A 25,551-nucleotide genomic window follows, 5' to 3' on the forward strand; every position below is an offset into this window, starting at 1 on the left:
CGATTAGTATAATATAACTAGCAAACAGTATAAAACATTTCATGAATTAATTTTATTCTTTTTTGAAGGGATCACAGTTCTAACCTAACCTAACCTACTTTTCTAATAGCAGTACATATGTTTAAGGGTCACAGTTCTAACCTAACCTAACCTATTTTTCTGGTAGCAGCGCGTTGTGTGTAAGGGACACATTCTAACCTAATCTACTTTTCTGGTAAATGATGGATCTAATTTACTGTACAATTGTTTTTTATTCTAACTGTGCTTTAGAAAGAATTTGTGTTATACAATTTATTTATTATCTGAAATAAGCATTATACTCAAAGTAATGTTATAATAAATGTTATTCGAAAAAATGATCATTATACTAAATAAGAATTATACAATTTGTTAGTATATTATTTGTTGTTATATGATTCAATAATTATATCAAATGATCGTTATAACGACTAAAAATATATCAAAAAAAGTTATATCGATCGATACGCACCCCCAGAAATCATACAGTAAAAGGGTATTTAAACAATTATCTCACTTCCTCAAGGAAAGTAAGTAAATAAAAATATAAGGTAAGTGTACCTATTATTTTGGAGGTTAAGCCATTTTTTCAGAAAGGGTCAAAATTTAAGCTCTTTCAGCTGCCGTATACATATAAAAAATATATGTTTTGTATGTCGTTTTTTTATCAGGCCTTATTCGAATGACTTTATATGACGTCAGTTTGTCAACCATCGGGGCTATCATGCTTGCAATTTTATCACATCAACGTTCACATATAGACAATTAGACACACTCTCTCTCTCACTGTCACTCTCACACTGACATACTTGCCAAAACGTGACGGATGCTTTATCCATGTTGATAAGTGATAAAATTGCAAGCATCATATAAATATAAATAAATAAATATAAATATTATAAGACATTCTTACACAGATTGATTGAGGCCCACGGTAAGCTCAAGAAGGCTTGTGTTGTGGGTACTCAGACAACGATATATATAATATATAAATACTTATATATATAGAAAACATCCATGACTCAGGAACAAATATCTGTGCCCATCACACAAATAAATGCTTTACCGGGATTCGAACCCGGGACCGCGGCGTAGCAGGCAGGGTCACTACCGACTGCGCCAGACCGGTCGTCAAATCATCATAGGCCTGCATAACCCAGTAGAAATAGACAATTAGTATAACCTGTCAGTTGACGTATCATCGTTTGTCAAACTTGTTTAAAGAACTCGGACTACGTTAACTCTGCATCTTTAATAATGACCTAATCCCATTCATAGGAAAGAGTCGTTACGGCTGATTGATTCATGTCGTAAATAACTCACCAGTGTTCATAAATTACAACTAGAATATTTTTATTTTTAAAATATTTGTTTATGTGATTAAATAGCAAGGGCATGGGGAAATCTATTTTTGTTTTATTGAGATTGATTTGATTAAACTTGTTTTGTGAATAATTATAGAGCAGAATTTTACAATCTTTTTTAAACTTGCCTCGTTAATAAGCTGGTAAGTCAACTGAACCTCTTTAGCCTGAATTAACCGTATGGCAAGGTGTTACGCCATCTAGGCCACCGTACCTTTTTCTAGATGGTTCTGAGGTACGTTTTTTTCTTAGACAGTAACGGAGTTACATATGTATTTGCTCTAGCTTAGTAACAAAGTCCTATCTTATCTACCATGTAGGTACTAACATTGTTTGATATAGTATCTGTTTCAATACAACAATTGATTATTCTAAACATTTCAGAATGTGTCATCATCCATTTCAAATTTTTATTTTAACAGTGACGTTTTAGAAATCGGTTCTACAAAAGTATTATTTTATGTAACGGGTCAACATTGTCATTGAAACAGTTTCTTTGTGTGAAATTTAAAACAATATTTTAACAATATAGTAAGGCGGCGGAATTGAAAAAAGTCGTCTAGTTTTGAAGTTGATGTGACTGGAGAGTATACTGCTGACAAGTGGTATCGTTATGATCGGTAGACTTTACTGAGTACGAAATAATGACTTGTCGCATTCTCAGACTGTGGGGGGGTTAACTATGACGTCACAAAGATCGCGGTCCCGGGTTTCAATTTTTTGCTAATTTGTCTAGAACCCCTTATCCAATTTTGAAAAACATGCTGATTAAGATTATTTATATGTGAAAAGTATAGTTTTTTTAGTTATTTTTTAATTGACAATAATGCAAAAAAATACTTTTTTTTACTCTCTTTTTTGATTTTTGTGACTCAAAAAGGCAATGAAAACGGCCACTTAGCTAAAAAATATGTTATATAAATCATTTAACTACATTATTAAGCTATCTGTTGCTTTTTAAATTTCTACGATCGGATAATAAATAAGCAAACTACAACCACATATCTGTAGGCGGGGAGTACCGCTTGACACGCGTTCCCATACATTCGGCGTCTACCAAATTACACCTCGCGCAAAATTCGTTTCAAGCAGATACACCTCTAATCTTATTCATCGTAACCTATCAATATTGGTATCATTTGAAAGCACAATTAAAGTACTTTAAGAAACAATGTCAATCAGTTTCTTAAAATAAATAATCGCCAGTCTGCGGTGGTTACAAAGGAAAAAAGTGGGTATGCAATTTGACTGGTTTCCTAGGTTTGATACCCTAGACGAGTTTAAAAAGGGAGGTAAAGAGGTGACATATGGGTTGTTCTCTGGCCTAAAAGCTATACAGAGGGTCAGGGGAGAAAAAAACTAGGGTTTAAGTTTAGTTTTAGGTTATTTTTTGTTTTATTTGTTGATTTTATTGTGTTTAATTTTTTTGTAATTTTATCAAGGATACACGTTGGTTTCTTTTGCTGAAAATTCCCTTTTTTATGAGAAATGTTATGAATTTCATGGCATTTTCCGATAGAGACTAAAATTAACTTTCAAATAAGGCCACATAGTCATACTGATACTTATATAATATTAAGGGTAATATCAAGTAATACCGTTTGAACTCAAACGACTTAGAGGTGCGGTTTTTTGACCCAGTAGGTATTAAAAAGTAATCGTAAAATCAAAACGATTGGGCTTCGGTCGTTATACACATCAAATCACTAAAATGGAGTTACCTATAATGTTTTAGTAATTATAATCCTCACTTTTAGCCACTTTTCTCAAAACATAATTATTCACTTCTGTGAATAATTATGTTATGTTGTTGTGTGTTATGTTGTGTTATTAGTCAAGATAACATTAAGAGCATATTTATTATTAATAATGCGTTAGAAATATGAAATAGTTGTTGAGGTACACTTGTTAAGTACATGCAGCTCCTGCAAATACACTCAGTGTCAAAAAAATCACACATCTCAATCGTTTGCGTTGAAGCAGTATTAACCCACATATTAGAGAGCAGGGCACGCAGGCCGCCTCGTAAGACTATGTGTGGCACTGAGGAACCAGTGAAGTCAGGTCTATGGATTGCTACACTGCTGTCCCGCTTGCACTAGGTACTTCGCCGGGGCTATTACCCTTAATATTATATAAGTAAAAGTATGACTATGTGGCCTTATTTGAAAGTTAATTTTAGTCTCTATCGGAAAATGCCATGAAATTCATAACATTTCTCATAAAAAAGGGAATTTTCAGCAAAAGAAACCAACGTGTATCCTTGATAAAATTACAAAAAAATTAAACACAATAAAATCAACAAATAAAAGAAAAAATAACTTAAAACTAAACTTAAACCCTAGTTTTTTTCTCCCCTGACCCTCTGTATAGCTTTTAGGCCAGAGAACAACCCATATGTCACCTCCTCTTTACCTCCCTTTTTAAACTCGTCTAGGGTATCAAACCTAGGAAACCAGTCAAATTGCATACCCACTTTTTTCCTTTGTAACCACCGCAGACTGGCGATTATTGATTTTAAGAAAATGATTGACATTGTTTCTTAAAGTACTTTAATTGTGCTTTCAAATGATGCCAATATTGATAGGTTACGATGAATAAGATTAGAGGTGTATCTGCTTGAAACGAATTTTGCGCGAGGTGTAATTTGGTAGACGCCGAATGTATGGGAACGCGTGTCAAGCGGTACTCCCCGCCTACAGGTATGTGGTTGTAGTTTGCTTATTTATTATCCGATCGTAGAAATTTAAAAAGCAACAGATAGCTTAATAATGTAGTTAAATGATTTATATAACATATTTTTTAGCTAAGTGGCCGTTTTCATTGTCTTTTTGAGTCACAAAAATCAAAAAAGAGAGTAAAAAAAAGTATTTTTTTGCATTATTGTCAATTAAAAAATAACTAAAAAAACTATACTTTTCACATATAAATAATATTAATCAGCATGTTATACGCTTTCAATCGACACCTCATTTTTCAAAATTGGATAAGGGGTTCTAGACAAATTGGCAAAAAATTGAAACCCGGGACCGCGATCTTTGTAACGTCATAGTTAACCCCCCCACAGTCTGAGAATGCGACAAGTCATTATTTCGTACTCAGTAAAGTCTACCGATCACAACGATACCACTTGTCAGCAGTATACTCTCCAGTCACATCAACTTTTTCTGAGACCCTCTCGCCGCTCTACTAATACCATCAGGCAGGCAATTATGGTCGCGCGATAAATGATAAAACATCTGGCCGTTCCTATCGCACTTACTAATAGTGCGATAGGGACGGCCTGATATTTTATCGTCTATCGCGCGACCATGCTACCCGTGCAGGTTATCATAATCCTTCGTGTCACAAAAATAAAGTACCTAGGTTTAATGAAAGAAACTGAAAAGTCCAATGACGGCAATGACAGCTGCTAAGTCAAACAGAATAACCTAACCACAAAATTAAAATTTTGAAAAAACCCCCGACCGCGACCTAGTGGACCGATTTTCATGAAACATGGCTAAGAACACTCCCGACTAACTCAGCTTTCAAACAAAAAAAACTAAATCACAATCGGTTCATCCATTCGAGAGCTAGGATGCCACAACCAGACACACACACACACAGACAGACAGACAGACATACACACAGACACGTCAAACTTATAACACCCCTTCGTTTTTGCGTCGGGGGTTAATAAAACTAAGTGTAAGGCTTGAGTGCACGCTCAAATTGGGCGTGCAGCGGCGCGGGCGTGCGGCGTGCATAACAAACAATGGAAGCTCTCACAAGTGTCCTGCTGAGTCAACGCTGCATAGGGTGGACGCACGCTCGTCCGCCCCGCTGATGGCCCCGCTCCACGCCCCGACGAACGCTGCGATCTACGATTTATTTATTTATTTTTTCTACTCCCGAACTGTTATACGTCATTTACACGGTCGTGCATAGATCTTTAAAACCCTACATAAAGGTCTATTCCCCAAAGCCAGTGTCCGCCGGCTTTCCGCGCATGCGCGCAGTATCGAAAAAACTGAAAACGCATTGTTTGGCTCTGTAACCATAGCAACGCCTTATAACGACACTGCGCGAGTGCGCGGAAAGGCTTTGGGCAGCTGAGCTGACAGTGCAAACCTTTGCGTCAAAATACAGGAAGCAGTGTGAATTTCACGAAAGTTATTCAAGAAAACTATTAAAAACTAAGTGCATGGTCGTAGAAAAAGTATTGTATGCAACGGTGTTTAACTGGGTCAAAAAATACTCGTGTCGTCTCAATAACAATTTTCGGCTTCGCCTCAAATTGTTACCCACGCCACTCGTCTTTTTTGACCTCCTTTAAACGCCTGTTGCATAAAATACTATTATTTATTTATTTAATAAGTTTACACGGCATTACAGCATAAACACCAATACACCGAATAAACTAACATAGACAAAAAATACAATTTACAAAAAAGTATTATAACGACACACAATTACTTAAAAATATCATACACCGACCATGGAAGGCCTATCATCCATCATCTCGCAATACCTCAGACACTCAAGATACACTGTCTTCCATCTCCATGCAAACAAATCGCAATCAGGTGCTGACGTCAGTAGCGCATTGAGAAGTGTCAAAGCTCGAGGAAGCGGTGAGTTTTTGCGTGCGTACGTACGATCAGAGCGTCCAATGAGGCCTTTACACTAAGGTTAGGAAATAGTTATTTTCCCCTCACTAGCTCGGAAACACGTGTTTTGTCCTTTAATATCAGCGGGTAAAAACGCATTTTATCCACTAGTGGATAAAGTAATTTGACCTTGAATATAGTCATTTTTACTGCTTAAAAATTGATAAAAATGAGTGAATCTAGTGATGACGATGTTTTACCACCTGTGGAACTACTCAAAGCAGTGATAAACGCGTTTTTTTTTGCGTTTTACTTTCCTCGCTATAGTGAGGGGAAAAGTTTTGTGTTACACACGAGTGCAAATGTATTTTTCTTCTTGTGTGTTGAAAAACTCGCAAGTTCAGGATTCTATTCTCGAACCATTCGCTTCGCTCGTGGTTCAACTATAGAATCCTTTCGCTTGCTCGTTTTTCAATTCCACACTCGGCGTTAAAATACAACTTTGCACTCTTGTATAACAAATAACTATTGTTTTACAAGGGGGCAAAGTAGTTGTTTAACCGCACGTGCCAATATTGATACCCGAGCAAGCGAAAGATTCCAATATTGAACCGCGAGCGTAGCGAGTGGTTCAAAAAGTGGAATCTTGAGCGTCGCGAGGGTTTCAAGACACGAACAAAATACTAACTATAAAACATCAAAATTAAATCAAATCCATCAATTTATTCAGTATTTATGATTCAAAATCATCATGTATAAGTAAATTCTACGAGCCAGCTTAAGACATCAACTTAAACTTTGTATGAAAATACTTTGCACTCTTGTGGATAAAATGCAATTTTGCTATCTGTTTTCGAATAGTAAAGTAAGCCTTCAACAGTTGGTGTGGTGAAAACACTATTGCAGCCAGCCGCACAGCAGGTAGGAATGTATGAAGCCGGAGCCGCAAACGCTACGCACTATGCGGCCTGCCGCAACCGCACGCGGTTAGCTGCTTAGTGCGTACTAGCCCTAAGAAAAAACACTCGCAATACCCTCCTGATCCACTTTAACACCCACATTAACAATACAAACACGACACACATCGTTACAAAGCGAACAAAGAGGACAATTTTATCATCGTCTCAATGATCCCTTATCAAAGTATCCGGCAGTCTGTTTGCGGTGTTCGGGGAGAATGGGTGGTCATACAAATAATAAGTGGGGGTATGTGGTGTGTTTTGGGACTATTATTACGTTCGTAAGTATTATTTTATTACGTTTATTACCTTTATTTAGGAGTAGCCGTTAAGGCCGTTCATATATCGCTCCTTAGGAGTGGCACTAGATATGTACAATTGAGAACCATTCAAATACGGACACTGGCCTATATTTTGAAACTTGTGCCACAAGACCAACGATTTATAAACACTATGGTTCACAATTACGCGAATCAACGCTGTCAAAGCCCGTTCGTACTAAGAGCAAATATTATGGTGACAGTCTGTGGAAGAAACTATCAAAAAGTGCATCTAACGTAGTTGCTGTCACAAGAAGTAGCTACGGAATGGAAATTTTGGCTACGGAACTCTAAAAATTGTCTAGCAAATTGATTCATTTTTTTGTACACTTCAGGTAGCCGGCATCGGTCATGTGAATTCATTTGGACTGATCTACAATGACTTTATAAATGAGACGCACTCGACAGCAAAGTCTCTCACGGCGGCGCACGGAGTTTTTGCCGTCATGTTAGCTATAGGAGGTAAGTGACCATATTTTGAGGGCCTACAAACCAACATTGATTTTTAAACGAAATGATGCCTGATTTATCATTTCGTAAGAAGTCTACAATTATTATCTAAGGTAATGGAAAACCAGAAGGAAAAAAGTGAATAATAAAATCAACGAGACAACATCAGCGTTCAGAGAAACCACGAAAACATGCTGGACCTAATCTTTTTCAAAAATACCTACTTATATCATACAATGAAAAAATTACCTCAAGTGCCTACGAGATATATAATGAAAGTAGGCGTCCCTCGTGTATATCCGTCATCATAAACAATCAAATGTAGGTACGAAGACATTATTTACTTTGACGTGTGATAAAAAGAAATCTTTATAGAAATGAGGTCGTTGTGCCAGTATTTGTTAAAGTATATTTTGTATATTATCTACATAGATTACTTTCTGTTTATCAAGACATAATTATGTACAAATAAATATGACATTGCACTATACATTGCTTACGTGATCATTTGTCTTATTTTAGTCCATATCATATAAATTATGAACGAATATTGATCTAATGTAAGCTATTCAATCATACAAAAAAATCTAGATTCTAAACGACTTGTATCGTAAAAAATATAATAAGTTAATAACAAATATAAATTCTTCCAGGTCTGATTCTCAACTTAGTATCTAAAAAGCATTCCCTACGTTTCGGAGGCTTCCTGGGAGCAGCGACATTCACCGTCGGTTCCATCACCACAATCTTCATATCCAGCACTAACCAGCTGCCTCTCACCTTTGGAGTGCTCCAAGGCATCGGTTTTGGCATGATGGTTCCAGTTTGCTACGCCACTATGAATTACTACTTCGACAAAAAGAGAAGAACTACAGTCATGAGCGTCTGCAAAGCAGTTCAAGGAATTATACTAATGGGATATCCTCAGTTGCTAAGACAATTCATTTCAATGTATGGATTCAGAGGAACGTTACTGATAATAAGTGGAATATCTTTTCACACTGTCCCAGGGATGGCTATTATGAAGACTGATGAGAAGCTTGTGAAAATAACAGCAGCAAGTATTCTTCCTTTTGATGTTAATCAATTTATTGTTCGGATATTGAAGGTAATAATGACATAAATGTTTCAGATGGCAATGATGTAGAAGGGAATGCAAGTGAATTGAAGAATAAAGAAAATGTTAAGTTGTTAAATCTTGCAGAAATCGAGGTTACTAAAGATGATACTCGTAGTAACGCTAATAAAATCAGGTAAAGTAGGTTTCTGATTGCACTGTATTTATCATTTTTAAGCAAAATACGAAAGCATACGAAAGCGGCGAGTAAGGCTGCCAGAGCTCAACGAGGGTGCGGTGTGCTGATGACGGGAGGACTTACGGAACTAACTTGTCCTTTGAGTCGTCGGCAACCCGAACCCTCCTTAGAACTTGTACATTCCTTTTTGCTGTGTACTTAACACAGAAAAAGGGAGTGTACAAGTTTCTAATAGAGTGGCAACGCGCTTGTGACACTGTTTGAGTTGCAGGCGTCCATAGGTTACGGTGACCGCTTTACATCAGGCGGGCCGTATGCTTGTTTGCCACCGACGTAGTATAAAAAAAAAGCATTTTGGTTTAAAATTAAATGTATAATTCAATAGAAAATTACACCAATGAAGTAGTTATAGTTACCTACATTATTAAATAATGACACATTTTTTGGTCATGTTTGTTCCATAGATACTATTGAAAATTTGTTTAAAATTGAAATTATTGACTTACTTGCCTGTGTGGTGACGGGTTAAGAATTTCACCACCCCCTTTCTTCCCGTGGGTGTCGTAGAAGGCGACTATGGGATATGGGTTAAATTGTGGCGTAGGCGAGAGGCTGGCAACCTGTCACTGCAATGTCACAGTTTCGTTTTCTTTCAACCCCTTATTTGCCAAGAGTGGCACTGAAGCTTTAGTAGTTTCATGTGTTCTGCCTACCCCTTTATGGGATACAGGCGTGATTGTATGTATGTATGTAACACAATTTAATTATTTTAGATTTTGACTGCCCAATCATTCAGTAAAGTAAATTAATATTACATTTCAGATCTCAAATAGCCGAGTTCTTCAATTTGAAAGTGCTGCGCGATCCAATTTTCTTCAACATCTGTTTGGGCCAAAGTTTCGTCAACTTCTCTGACATCACTTTCTTCGTATTTCAGCCGATGCTGTTGTTTCAATATGGCTACGAGAAAGTAAGTGTTACACAAGTTAAGGAAATTTTCATTTTCGTTAATTGAATTCATAATTTGTTGATAATTTTTGATCGTAAAATAACAATAGTATTTGGAATACAATTAGCCACTAGTAGCCACTTTTTGAGTACGGTATTTATAGTGCTTCATTTGCTTTTGAATATTTCAGTTCAATTTCATAAAGTAAATAAGAATAACATTTTATTAAATTATCTATAGGGATAAAACAAAGAATGAATACACAGCAGACGCGTTGCATGCAAAATGCATCTGTAGGTTGGACGTTTAGGATATCTCTATAAGTTTATAGCAATGCAATGATTTTTTCTTTATTCACCAGAGTGAAGTGGCAACTTGCATCTCAGTCTGCGCGGGCGCCGACGTGGCGGGTCGATGTGCGCTTGCATTGCTCAGCAGTTTGATTCCCGTCAATACCAGGCTACTGTTTTATATCACCACCCTCCTCACACTTGTTACTAGACTGGGTAAGTACGGGTAAAATAAAATACAATGTTCACAACTATTCCAAATCTCACATTGATAGCCTAAATAGTTCTTGAGAAATTTAGTATGTGACAGGCGGACAGAGCGGCACCATAAGGATTCCTTTTGTACCTTTTTGGTACGGAACCCTAAAAAAGTGGTTTTCCATCAAAGTTGTCTTACTTCAAGCGCAATAAAGTCCAGAATTAACAGATTTCTGATGAAAAGGAGTTTTCAATTTTTTTCTATTGCACACAATTTTTTACGTAGTTTTAGTAGTTTTTCATAGCTATTTACAACACTCAGAGAACAGAGACTTTCATTTCTTCCATTCCGATTCCGCTATAAAAAGTTCATGGAAATAAGTAATAGAAAAAGAAGAAAAACAATTACAACCCTGTTATGATGGAATGAAACTTGATGCACGGTAATATAAACACAATGTTATATTTTTGGTGCAAATCAAATGCCTTTTTTACATTTAAAATTAATGAAGAAATGTTGCTGTTACTTTACTAATTTGGCACACGCATTTCTGATTTCAGTGGTCCTCCAAATCACTTCCTTCGCCTGGGTGTGCGTGGTCACCGGAGCCCTAGGGGTGCTCCGAGCCTGTCTCCACGTGGCCAGCCCGCTGGTGGTGGCCAACCACGTGAGCCACGCGGACTTCCCCGGCGCGTACGCTCTCTTTATGCTATCCACTGGCGTGGTCAACGTTCTGTGCGCGCCTTTGATAGGTAAGATTAACTTTTAATAGTCTTTGCAAGCACAGGTGGAGGAATATCATTCCAACACTTTTTGGCAGCGTAGCGGGGAATCATCCTTTGAATGCGTGCGGACGGTTTTCAGTTTACACCACATGGTAAGACGCCGCCTGATGGTAAGCAGTCACCGTAATCTATAGACGCTTACAACTTCTGAACCCAACCATGTAGAAATCTGTACTTTCCTTTTTTGAAGACACTAGGCAAATCTCGGCAGGGAGGCCATTCCACATCCGGAGCACTCGCGGGAGGAAATTCCTCATAAGTAAGCCGCACAGTGATTTTACATTGGGGGTCAAAATTTAAAGGAATTTTAGAGGAGGGTCTGATATATGTACATCCAATGGATTCTCACTACATGGATGGATGTTTGGCATATCGCACACTATTTTGAAGGACCTGTGGAGGGTCGGATTTGGCCCGCGGGCCTTTCTTTTCCCACCACTGGTGTAGGCTAACCTTTAATACGATATGTAGATATTTTTATTTCATTTCAGGAGTTCTAAAGGACGTCTACTCAGACTACGTTCCAGCATTCTACGCTCTGGCAGCCTGCTGCGCGCCGTGTCTGGTTTTCTGGCCCATAGAGTATTTAGTCAGAAGACACGGCTCATCACCATCATCATCATCATCTTAGCGATATTGTGGTATTTTTACTTGGGCAGCATTTGGCACGCATGTCAAGTGAAACTCCGCAAACTTAATATAAAATTGATACAAAGGTGATTTAGCAACTATGACATGTTGTAGACACTTGGCTTTTAAAATGTGTAAATACCTATATGACGTAATATGTGAAAATAAGTAGAGTACATTTAGATATGATTCAATTTTATTGTGATACTGTATAAAATTGAGTATTAAAACTAGACGTAACGTGTTTTTAAGATATTAATTGTAAATATAATATATTTTTTTGATAAAATGCTCCGTGTATTTCTATTTTTACTGAACTCGGTTGGTACCAACTTTTTATACTTATGCCAAAATATCAATATTTATTTACAAACTCACTTTTTTACAATTTGTTGTATAAAATGAACGGAATATTGCAGAAATTTATAAGTTGTTAATTTTTTTTCCACTGAAACCAGAAAAAGATAAATCCACTATATTCAACCTCTACATTCCCTAGTTTTTCAGACAGTCTAATAATTCATAACATAATAATCTCATTATCTTGTTACACAACTCAAATGAGACAGAAATGTCGATATTACAGCCCACATACGATAATAAGTTACTTCCCGGCGGCTGACATGTCACTATTGCCGGCGTGCGGTTAGTCAATAACCATTTGACAGTCATTTTGATATATCAGTTATGATTAACTAACATGGTCAGCTGTTCGTGTAGATATTCTAAATAATCAATTGCCTGACCCATCATCATCATTAGGCATTGTATATATATACAGATGAATTTAAACAGCATGTGAATTTGTGACTACATTCAAGCATATTGACTGAGCATTAGCAGAGGTCTCCATTTCAGTTTGATGGGCACATAATGTTTCCAGACGGTTTCCTCTGCAATCGCATTTAGTACCTACGTTACATAGGTTTTTTTATGACTACTTAAGTACTTAGCATAAAGAACTAAAGTGCCACTGTGCCAACTAGTTGTTTGTTAAGTATTATCTATGAAGACAATTATCAAGTTTGTTATCAAATTACTGCGAAAATGTACATGCATGATTACACTCTGTGCTACTGTGAATAGCGCCTGATAGTAGTATAACAGCAATGCTAGCGTTCGAGCATTGCCTTTGGCAAAACGGTAGGCATCGGATCGATACAGCTCCCGGCTGGGGCCTAGAACGCGCGTGGCTAACAGACGCCTAACTAGGCATTCAAAAAATACAAGGATATATTTGGATGAGTGTGTCACACGGGGAGTTGTGTCTCGCCTTCATGTTTGACATGTTTAAATAATTATCAGTGTTTATTACAAGTTCATACATAAACCCGACTAGTACAAAAGGCCAGCCGCACTTCCCCTGTATGTACGGCATACTTATCCGTATTGACCTTTGTCAACATAATTTCTGAAGTATATTTCTTCGCACTTCAATACAAAATGAGAGTGTGAAAACGTGTATTATACGGATTAAAATTCATTGTGAAAAATAGTTAGCTTGGTCAGGATCTCATATTTTTGATAGTGAATGTGCATTGATTTGCTTATTATAATTACTACTTTTAAAGATATAAGAAGTTGTAAATGAGTTCCATCATCATCCTCCTTGAGATATCCCGGCACTTGCCACGGCTCATGGGAGCCTGGGGTCCGCTTTGACAACTAATACCAAGATTTGGGTAGACACTAGTTTTACGAAAGCGACTGCCATCTGACCTTCCAACCCGAAAGGTAACTAGGCCTTATTGGAATCAGTCCGGTTTCCTCACGATGCTTTCCTTCACCGAAAAGCGACGTAAATGAGTTCCATATTGTAGATTAATTTAGATACCTATACCTACATAGATAGTAGAGAAATTTTCGAATTGACTATTTTATGAATTGAGATCCTTTCCCCAATTATATTTACGGGCAACATCACCAAAACATTTATACCAATGCGTCTTTTTTATTTACGCATAAATAACCCCAAAAGGTCTATTGTACGCTAAAATAAATAAGCCGGACCGTAATATTTCATGTCCTATAATATTTATTTATTTATTTATTTATTTATTTAATTATTTCCACCCGAACCCAATTTGTATGTACAGTATTCAGCTACCTACATGTACACTCTTATGTGAACATTAATATCTGAACACGCAGACCCACTTTTAGTTTTAGCCTCCCCCCCCCCAACTGTACGGAAAAAGACTCCACGTCGACGTTAGATGTGGGGGGGCTCTAAGTATCATTCCGCTATGCTGCTACGAACTGTTGAAATAACATTCCGCCACCGATATGTGAGGTTAAGAGTATTTCAAGAAAGAATACAAGCCGCACTCTTTACTATGTCTACTTATCCTAATCATTACCTAATAGGCTTGGGTTCTAGTCATTCTAGACTTACTACCAGCTTAGTTTATTAGTCAGTAGATATGTTAAAGTCAGTGTGTATAAATGTAAGGGTATGAGACTGTACGTAATTTTGATATAAAAAGGATATTATGTTAGTTAGTTATCACCCGAGCGCGTCTTCTACATATCTCGTCCGTACATAGTCGGAGTATACGTACGAATGATAAAAGAATGACATAATATATACATATATAGAGCAGATATGCCAGATATTCTTCTGAGAGTAGGTAATAAAATGTGTTGTGAAACGGCTCGAATAACTTCATTCGTTTACCGTAGGGAGAAGATGCGGTACAAAATGTTATCTTACAAGAGCGTTACGTCGGTAGTTATAAAACTAATATGAAATCGATTTCTTTCTTATTCTTCCCTGAGTTAGATTTCACATGGGTTCAATTGATAGACTTACGGGCCTCTACGGGTCACGGTGACCGCATACTATCACGCAAGATGACCGATTTGTAACTGACATGGTTTTAAAAAAAATATGCTGCAAAAAGAGCGATTAAAATTCAACATTTTACAGTAACCGTTAAAGAATTCAGAAACTGCCTTGACGTTCGGATCGCAGCTGAAACTTCCGCGATGAATAAATTCAACTTTCCGCCGGCTGATTCCGCATTAAAATAATGTACAGGCAATCTGAGTAAGATTTCTCGGGATCCATTCCCACTGTACCGGATTTAATCTCATTTGAACCAGACGTTGGCTACATTACAGTACATTGACACCCCAGTGGTCTATTTCATAACAGTGACTTGACAATAGTCGCCCGACAGGGGCATTTCTCCGTTCATTGGCTATTCCACAAGCGCTGGTAGCCTAGCAAAAGCGCTGGTAGCCTAGCGGTAAGTACCTGCGACTTTCGTTCCGAAGCTCGCGGGTTCGAACCCCGGCTCGCACCAATGAGTTTTGCGGAATTTATGTGCGAAATGTCATTTGATATTTGCCAGTCGCTTTTCGGTGAAGGAAAACATCGTAAGGAAACCGGACTTATTCGGTCTAGTTTACCCTTCGGGTTGGAAGGTCAGATGGCAGTGGCTTTCGTAAAAACTGGTGCCTACGCCAAATCTTGGGATTAGTTGTCAAAACGGACCCGAGGCTCCCATGAGCCGTGGCAAATGCCGGGATAACGCAAGGAGGATGATGATGATTGGCTGTTCAACATGTTATAATAAATAAATAATATTGAAGCTGAGTAACAAAGTTAGTTATAAACCCAGAAATAGGGCACAGAACTATCAGTGTCAAGTCCATGTCACTGCACGTGGTGAAAAAGCCCACATGGAGTAAAATTAGCTTGCATTTCCTTCCGCTTTCCGCTATGTCGGCACGAAATATGCAAACAATTGACTATACTCTCTACATCGACTGTAGAGAATGCCTTAAGCATTACACACACACATACAACAGAGCACATGAACTACTCAAGTTTCGAAAAGTGCCACATTGCAAACAGGTTGCCAGTTGAAATTTAAAACGAAAATGTCACGCCGTGACATTGCGTGGGTGACAGGTTGCCGTCGCCTCGCCTACGCCATATCGATAAGGTTTTTCGCAACCATCGCGCGATATCCCACTGTCGACTTCTACGACACCCACGGAAAGAAAGGGGATGGTGAAATTCTTAACCCGTCACCACACGGGCGACGCATTAAGCTTAAGCATTTAAGTCCGCCATTTTTACTTTTTTTCAATTGTGCAATAAAGTTTAAATAAATAAATAAATATACTTAAAGGTCTTAAAGTGTGTATAACCCTCAAGTAAATATTTTCATGATTTCAACTAGTCTGCAAAACTTTGAAGATTTTTTCTAGCAGCATAAAGTATAATCACTGACCCGATCCGAGAGCAAATATAATGCAAATGCAGATTAAAAAGCAGTGCATACAATGAATAAATTCAACAAGCCTAGCCAAAGTGACAATCGTTGACGCTACAATATGGCCATCGAAACGAAGTCTGGCTCTGTCGCGGCGCTACTGAAGAGCGATAGAAAGAGCCAGCCACAATACGCTTACAAAGAGCAAAGAGGATCGAGTATTATAGAGAGTTACTGTCAAAGTAAAATGTGTAATCACAGTGCATAGACTGCCATCTCTCGACACAAGCTTAGAACTTTTGAACCTCAGTTTTGACAATTTGGCCCATATTCTTAGCTTGATATGTTTTAAAATGTCAAATACTTTCGAAATATACGACAGCGCCATGTAATCGGCTACGCTACGAGCGTGTACCCGACAGTCGGGTTCTTGGTAGCGAAAGTGTTAATAACGCCATCTAGCCGAGCGTTCCCAAAAGGTGTAACGCCATCTAGGCCACCGTACCTTTCTCTCTATGGCTTTGAGGTACGTTTTTTTCTTAGACTTTATCCGTCTATACGGAGTTACATATGTCTTTGCAAAGAGTAAGCAGTGTGACGTTGGCTAGGAACCCTGCTCGCATTTTAAGAATAAAATACATTTTCGTCTTGAAATGTGGTGCGCTTGCTAATTCGATTTGCGATTCAAATCTGTATGCTAATCTTTTATAACCTAGGTCGGTATTAAAAAGAACGGTTTAGAAACAGTTTTATAAATAAATATTAGTGAATGTAATCGTTTAAGAGAATTCTTAAAGTACGGAAAGTATGTTTTTAATACAGTTGCTCTAAAAGTGCCCGTTTTTGGCTGTTTAACGTGCGAGAAGTTGTATTTTACGCACTCGTGCGTAAAAAGTATGCGTTCCATTTTACGAGTACATACCGAGCTGTTTTAATATTAGTCTATTTTACTAAGACAGAATAAAACTAAAAACATATTATTAAGTGATTAATGTTTAAAACATTGATATTTCATATCTAAATGTTTACTTTTAGTCATACTAAACATAATTTATAAATGGTTTATATACTTTGAAAAAGTGGCTCATAATGAGTCGTGTAAACAGAACGTGAAATGGAACGAAACGCGTCGTCTGTCATTTAAAGTAGTGGTGTCTTACCCAGTCTTACCAACACGTTACGCGATTTGTCATAATTATTTATGTTATTTGCAATACTTAGGCATAAATGAGTCGATTGAATTAAAAAGTAAGTACATATTAAACAATCGTCCCAAATCGTAAATGTTTATGTTTTCATGGCACACAATGAAATAAATAAATTGTGTTGAATGGATAGCAAAATCGAAAATATGAACGCAAGTTTAAAAGCTTCAAAGATAGGCGATATAGGCATGCCTTTGAATTGTCAAAAAATGCGTCAATGTCAATGCGAAAATTGGGAGTTCGGATTGTTTATCGTTTTATTTCGTTGTAGTAGTGTTTTTTCGCAACTGTATTAAACAACATCGTTCGTCACACGTGCGAGAATGTCATTCTTCACTCGTCTCGAGTTTTGCCACTCGCGTGCCGCTCGTGGCAAAATATCTCGGCACTCGTGAAGTAATGACATACTTCTCGCACTTATAACGAAATAATAATATAATATCATGATAATATTTGGGTAGGTAGCCGAATGGCTCAATCGCTCACGAAACGCTCACCAGACGAAACGCTTGTAGATATATCTATCTCTATCGCTCTTGCGTATTGGCGCGACAGAGCCAGACTACCTTTCGCGGCGTTTCGTTTTCGTTTCGCGTCGCAGAAATGCCATTGCGCTACGGCACATCGTAACTATCTTTCCTTACAGCTCTTGCGTATTGGCGCGACAGAGCCAGACTACATTTCTGTCGGCGATTGCCATTTGGCTACGCCGGCAGTTCACATCATTGCCATTACATTCCCCTCTCTGATAGGTACACTGGTACAGTCCCCGCTTCCCACCTCCTCCCACTACAAAGTTCCTAATTCGCAATTAAGGACTAGCAACGTTTTTACCAACTTTTTTAATGAAATCATTATTTTGTAATTAACAGCTCTGATGTTTTAGCGAATTTGTTATTAATTATGGACTCGTGAAAATTAAATCTGAATTTTATTTAATTTAGCCTACATAAAGTCTGACACTTCTTTATATAAACTTTATTGCACAGTAAAAAAAATTACAAAAGGCGAACTTAATGCCAGATGGCATTCTCTAGCCTGACCTTTAACACTAAGCTTTTCTTTAACACTTAGTACATATCGTGACTACTTTGAAAAAATCTCGTATCTCACGCTGTTCCTCAAAGTTAAAACGCAGTAAGTCTATATGCATTCCATACATACTTGCTACAATTTTCTTTTCATTGACAGACGAAGATACAAGTTTTTTAAAAAGTAGTGACCATAACTCAACTTTTCTTCACTGCGTTGTATGAGTGATTTTAAAATTTCAGAAGGAACACATTCTGGCGGGTAATTTTTCCAGGATCCTGTCACTACAATATCTTAATTTCGGTTTCTTTCAACCCCTTAATTTTTAGAACATAGTTCATGTGCTCTGCCTATCTTTTTTGGAAATACAGACGTGAGCTGTCAAGCTGTTATTGCAATATATTGCGAAAAGTACATAAAAATATATGCAGATGTAGTGGAAATGCTTTTCCTTCGTGTTTTCGGGGAAACTTACGAACGTGTCATTTTATATAAGTCACTTTCAGTACAAGTACTAACGTTTACCGAACTAGCATGACGTGTTCGTAAGTTTCCGTGGAAACACGAAGGAAAACATTACGCACTACATATATACGTGAATTGGTAATAAAATACAGTATTTATATTAAATAAATAAATATACACCTTACACAGATCAACTTAGCCCCAAACTAAGCATAGCTTGTACTATGGGTGCTAAGCGACGATATACATACTTATATACATAGAAGACATCCATGACTCAGGAACAAATATCTTTGCTCATCACACAAATAAATGCCCTTACCGGGATTCGAACCCAGGACCGCGACTTAGGAGGCAAGGTCACTACCACAGAACTTAATTTAGATAGAAGAAACAAATTCATATATTTGTATAGGGGCCGAGCGTGTCAAATTTTGTACTGTAATACTGTAATTTTAAATATGTCTCAGGCTCTTGATTGTTCACAATTTTTGTGTTGTTGCAATTGAATATCACGTAACGAGGCATTTTTTATGTTTTGATTGACTTCAACTTACAAAAATTGACGCCCGAAAGCTGCAAGCTGCGAGTAAAGACGGACAACTCAGTGGATTTCACTGAGTTCATTTGACACGCTAAGTAGATACGTTTGCTTGATCTACACTACCGACTGAGCCAGACAGGTCGTTGGTATTGCATCACAGAACACCCCACTAGAAGCCAAATGCAAGCGATATTTTTCGAGACGCAAATCACCAATCCTTGCGGGGTGAGGCGGGCGCGCACGGTGCTGCCATTGGTCGTTTCAAATAATGGCGCGCCTTTATGATTAGCAGTAGGGATGGGAATGAGACATGTCTATTATAGACAATGGTACCGGTACCAGTACTGTGGTGAATTTGTTTTGCAACAAATTATAATATTATAATTAAATTATAATAAGGCCTAGTTACCCTTCGGGTTGGAAGGTCAGATGGCAGTCGCTTTCATAAAACTAGTGCCTACGCCAAATCTTGGTAGTAGTTTCAAAGCGTACCCCAGGCTCCCATGAGCCGTGGCGAATGCCGATGCCGGGATAACGCAAGGAGGATGATAATTGTGATAGCATCTCAATAAAAATCATTCTAGTAACTAATAACTAAACTGTGCATTTTTACTTACGTTTACTAAGTTAAATAACCAACTAAATATTCTAAACTAATCAATGAACTAAATACCACTACAGATTCTACAGATTCTAGATAATTATTCACTATTACAAATCTGCTTTCTTTTATATTTCATAAAATGGTAGCACATGGTACGAACGGCAGTACGAAGTTCCCGCAACAGACATAAACTAACATGGCCCCATGCCTAGTCGTTTACGTGAAAGGGATAGCATATCACATTGTTAACTCGGTAAAGAGGGATGGACGCGCCTCGGCGCCGCTCAGCACAACCATATTGACCAGTATAAATGAACTCCGCGGACAATAAACAATATTCAACAAAATAATTAATTTGACTTAACTGTGGAATGTTGTTCCATCTTTTTTACATGTAGAAGTGTTAGAAGACTTGCCACACCACTTTATGCTGTAAGAGACCATTGTTTGCAACCAAAATTGATTATTTAAGATTTTTTCCCGAGCGGACACGGACACTGTTAGCGGGTCGTATACTTGGGCGCTACTGCTCGGTGTCGCACGCGTTCAAACTTTTATAAACCTGATTTGTCGTATGCTTGGTGACCGCGAGTCGCCCTGTAAGGGCCATCTTGTTGTATTGATCTGTGTATTGCATTAATGGAATCAGTTGTTTTTTTATCCTTATGAGTAATTGATCATAAATAATTGTAAAACATATTTCTATTGAAATAAAACAAAACAAGGTCAATGATATCGCAGCGCTTCCCGCAAAAACATGGCGGATTTCGTAGCAATTAAATTTGGCCGCGTAGCACAAAGGATCGCTACGAGCGGGGTTTCATTGTGCTACGCGCTACGGGCCTCAATTTACGCGATAGAAATATGGCTGGAGAGTTCGCTAAATTGAATGCAGTGGGGTAGGTTGTGCTTCAGACTAGGCACAAAATGATCCATACTAATATTATGAATGGGAAAGTGTGTGTGTCTGTTTGTTTGTCCGTCATTCACGGCAAAACGGAGCGACGAATCGACGTGATTTTTTTAAGTGGAGATAGTTGAAGGGATGGAGATTGGAGAGTGACATAGGCTACTTTTTGTCTCTTTCTAACGCGAGCGAAGCTGCGGGTAAAAGCTAGTTAAAAATAAAATGCATTTGTCTGATTTGTCAAAAAGCCAAGTAAAGAAGGATAATAAATAAATATCCTGAAACGGGGTACACTATTACACCTTCAGTGAGTTCAGTGCTAGAAAACTTACGGCCTAATGCATTGAGTGCCATTGCGAGCTATGGGCTATGACTGTAGTAGACGATAGCAAAAAAAAACTTAAGTATAATAAAATATAATACGTCAAATAATTATGGATCAGCTATGACGGTGTCTTAAATGACATTTTTGTATAAAGAACGTAACTTTATCATAGTTCAATATTTATTAATCAAAGAGGGACAGTGAACGTGTCGTGGTCAAACGTCTACCTATTCAAACTAAATAAATACTTATAAACAATCCGTATAATGAAGTCAAACTCAATAATAATAATTAGGAATATACGCCGTGTTTTTTTTTTGTTTTCCGTTAAATTCGTGACGTAGCTAGGTTCATTATCAGGATCCACCCTGTATATCACTTTTATTTAAATTCGCAAAAAAAAACCATTTTCATATATAACAAATTAATTTATTAATGTGAGAGACCCTTAAGAATAACATTCAAGTTAGTGTCAAGTGATTGACAGCTTATGTCAAAACAAATAACATTAGGAATTGGTAAAAGCTATCACACACGTGTTCAGTAATTATCTTTTTTTTTAATAACTCGCGATTACCGCAAGAGTTAATACGCCAGTTTCTTAGAGAAATAAATTGTATTTGATCTAAAGAACCTTCCTTTAAAGTTAACGGAATCCAATAAAAACAGGGTGTATAGTAAACAAACGTTTTCGATTACAAAAAGAAAGCATACGTGCATAATGTATACAAATGCCCTACATTAGCCGTAGCAACATTCTCAGTTTCCAACATACACCACATAATGTAAACCAACATACACCTCCAATTGAATTAACAAGATCGCGAGCAGAACTTGTGAGTGCCTCCTTAAGGGCGTACACTATTCGTTGCTTCCACGGAGTACCACCGATAGACTCCGCTCGAGGATAATAACAATGCTAGACTATTTAAAGTTCATGAAAACCACAACAATAACCCCCTTATTCATAAACGTTCACTAAAGTTATCAAGCCGATAAAGTTCGTTTGTCCCTTTCTATCACACCTAGACGTCAGAAAGGGGCAAACGAATTTTATCGGCTTGATAACTTTATGATTGAAGCGACATTTTGTATGGCGGTAACGGAATGGAAGGTTCGAAAAAATGTATGGAAATCTTGGGACATTTTTTTTCTCCTATCAAGATCGAAAGAACTCGCGATTCTGAGCATTAATCGCGTAAAAAACACCCATGTTCCAAAAAAAGTGGGGTGGACAACTTTGAAAAAATGGCCCATTTTCATTAGACTTATATTGACCGGGATATAGGGGAGGGTAGATCGCGCGCTGTCTACGCAACTTTTTACGCAACCTGTCAGTTTTCCGTGATCATGATGCATGCAACTGCGTCGCAATATCGGGAGCTGGACAAAAATCAACCACGGTCCCGGACAATACAAGTCTGAAATTCGTTAATGAGTGATTGTGAACTTAACGAGCCCAAAAATATTAGAATCCCCGAGAGCAAGATCTTTGCCCTCAATTAAAAAAAAAAATGCTAATTTTACTAGTGCTTTATATGAGTGTAAGTGTCCTGTGAGGCTGCACTACAAAATGTAATAGGTTTTATTTGCACTCAACTCCACAAACCGCTCATACGTTTATATTTTCTAGAAGCATTGGGTACGGGTTTATGAACGTGGTCCAGGAAATAAAACGTTCTAGGGAAACATTTAATAGTAAATTACATCAGAGGCCGGGAAAATGAGGATTTCCGGCCAAGTGGGTATATACGGCCGAGCGAGCGTGCGAGCGAGGCCGGATAGGGATACGAGGCCGGGATCCGGAATCCGTTTTCACGCCGAGGCATGTATAGTGCTTTTCTCAAATATACAATGAAATAAAAAAAAATGCTCTAAAGGACAATATTTTATAAAAAAAAGTTACTTTGCAGGCCTAGGCCTAAAAAATAATATGAAATCCCTTTACAGTCCTCTCGAGTTGTAGCGCCCAAAAAGCGATACTTCCCAGCCCATTTTAAGGAACGTACTTAAAGACAATATTTCATTGCATGTTTGAGAAAAGTAACTTACGGTCATATTCAAGTAACGTAACTAAGAGATATCACTGCTATATGATGACAAATGTTTCTTTTTAACCCCTTCGCAAAAGCGATGGGGTGTTATAAGTTTGACGTGTCTGTCTGTTTATCTGTTTATCTGGCTGTCTGTGTGTGTGTCTGCCTGTCTGTGGCATCGTATCTCCCGAACGGATGAACCGATTTAGATTTATTTTGTTTTTGTTTGAAAGCTGAGTTAGTCGGGAGTGTTTTTAGCCATGTTTCATAAAAATCGGTCCACTATGTCGGGGTTTTTTCAAAATTTTAATTTTGTGTTTAGGTTATTTATTCACATACAAGTGTGAAAGAGAGGGAATTCAAAACGATTGATGATAAAGTAAAACACGACCGAAAAAGGTACCTAGGTGACAAGCGCGGATCCAGCTTCGTGTCCAGGGGGGGTCACGTGATAAAGGCACGGGGCCCCAGGGGGGGGTCACGTGGTCTATTTGTATGGCCAACTTAGGCTCCAGGGTGGGGTCATGACCCCCATGACCCCTGGATCCGCGCATGCTAGGTGATTTAAATTGACACGAGTTACACATCTCCTCTTTTGGTCATAGTAGAGTATATAACTGATTAGTCCGTCAGTTAGATTATCAAAGAATTTTGGACACATATTTTTTGCTCCGGATCTTTGATGCTCTATCTATATCTTTGTATTTTTTATTAATTAGAAAAAGTGGAAAATACGTGTTTAGTATTTTTGGACGATCTAACTGACGGACTAAACAGAATGCCATTTTTGGTAAATAATGAGGCAATTAAAAATTCGTTTATGATTAAAGTCGGGTAGAGTATAGGTGGGTTTTCCTTTTATTCGTGAAGTAAATTTAAATAAATATTTCTACATTTTTTCTATCCGAATATTAATTTGTTATTTGTTTAACTTCTCTTAGATTAATCCCATACTTACAGAAAACTCTCAGAAAATTAAAACCGAAATAAACTACACATATGAAAGAAAAAGTGGCCAAGGCATCTCGTGCCTGAGGCGATCGTGTGGGCGAGTCCTTGTATAGATTACTCATATGAGAGATAATTTCGACCTCAGCAACTGTGACCTGGGTGGCCGAGCGGATTAATAGGCATCTGCCGCGAATGCAGAGTACGCTGGTTCGTTTCCAGCCTCAGGCACGAGAGGCCTTGGTCACTTTTTCTTTCATATGTGTAAATTATTTCGGTTTTAATTTATATATATAGTGGTGTGACTGCTTTAAGGTAGCACAAGTTGAAATATTTTCAATAGATTATAATTTAACTTGTGTTAATTAGAACTCTCAGAAAAACTAGATTCAATAAGTAAATGAATCAAAACAAGGCATCAACGTAATTGGCGCGCGTCAGGTCAAATTTACTAACAAATTGGGGGGTGAGGAGAGGGAGGAATGAAAAAATAAGTCGTAAAGAACACACCCGTGACCCAAATTGCGGAATCCATTCCTCTGTTTAGGAGTCGGTGGATAGGGCGGCCGTCCATCATCGCAGGCAGAAATAGTATGTGAGTAATCCTTTTATTGTACCACAGAATATATAATAGTACAAGTACAGAATGCCCACTGCTTTGATGTTCATGAAATGCCGCCTTTTTAAATTCTTACAAAGAAACCAGCCGCCCGCCCGTGCGCGGCGTCCGGTGATAGAGTTGCCCATGGAATAAAACGAATTAATGCTCAGATAACATATAATACAAAGACTAATATATCCAAAAGACGGATTTCTTCCAGTTAACCTATATTAACCTATGGAGTAATTTATATTTATTGTATCCTTTTTAAACTACGATATTAGCGAATAGGTTACTTTTTTGGATTGAGGAACAATTTTGAATATGATTGTATTAGTTCCAATTAATGAAAAAGGAGCGAAATAAAATTGTATAGTAAGCGTCTTAACATTTCACAAATAGCGTATGTTTCGTAGCTAGCTCCCCCATCGCTCTTCTGTAGTGCCATGCCATAGTCAGACTGCATTGTGATTGTCACTTCGGCTAAACAGGCAGAAAATATAGCATCGGAGCAATGGACAACATCAGTCCTATTTCCTACGGGAGCGTTCTCGTAAATTTTACGCATTTTACTATAAAAAAGGACCGTAAAGAATTGTTGATGAGCGGAAGCATTGATTATGATTTGATTTACTAATAATGGCCGTAATAACTGATGCAATAAAGATACGACGAACCTTTTCCTTATTACCGTTTATTTTCTGTTCAAAGCCTCTACTATGAGTGACGTTTTCTCGATAGTAATGGAAAATTACATTCATGGGTGTTCATGGTATGGACAGAACCGCCAAAATAATGTATATTTTTTTGTGATTTTTACGCTATGATGCGAAGTATTCTAAAACG

The 25,551-nt window shown here is 37.8% G+C and overlaps 1 protein-coding gene across 1 annotated transcript; it reads left to right on the forward strand.

Annotated features, from left to right (window-relative positions):
- Nucleotides 1-6,814: 6,814 nt before the first annotated feature.
- LOC125225857 (monocarboxylate transporter 9-like) lies at nt 6,815-12,068 on the forward strand. Its single transcript, XM_048129730.1, has 8 exons — nt 6,815-7,214; nt 7,589-7,715; nt 8,357-8,764; nt 8,836-8,956; nt 9,782-9,929; nt 10,270-10,414; nt 10,958-11,149; nt 11,674-12,068. The coding sequence occupies exons 1-8, from the start codon at nt 7,152-7,154 to the stop codon at nt 11,811-11,813; spliced, it is 1,344 nt and encodes a 447-aa protein (XP_047985687.1). The 5' UTR covers nt 6,815-7,151; the 3' UTR covers nt 11,814-12,068.
- Nucleotides 12,069-25,551: the final 13,483 nt, after the last annotated feature.

This window comes from Leguminivora glycinivorella, chromosome 4 (assembly GCF_023078275.1).
Source record: "Leguminivora glycinivorella isolate SPB_JAAS2020 chromosome 4, LegGlyc_1.1, whole genome shotgun sequence".
In the NCBI taxonomy this organism is placed as follows: domain Eukaryota; kingdom Metazoa; phylum Arthropoda; class Insecta; order Lepidoptera; family Tortricidae; genus Leguminivora; species Leguminivora glycinivorella.

Coding starts and splice junctions, on each gene's coding strand:
- LOC125225857 (XM_048129730.1), top strand. CDS start 7,152: ATGGGTGGTCATACAAATAATAAGTGGGGGTATGTGGTGTGTTTTGGG. Junction 7,215..7,588: donor TTGGGACTATTATTACGTTC/GTAAGTATTATT, acceptor TGTACACTTCAG/GTAGCCGGCATCGGTCATGT. Junction 7,716..8,356: donor CGTCATGTTAGCTATAGGAG/GTAAGTGACCAT, acceptor AAATTCTTCCAG/GTCTGATTCTCAACTTAGTA.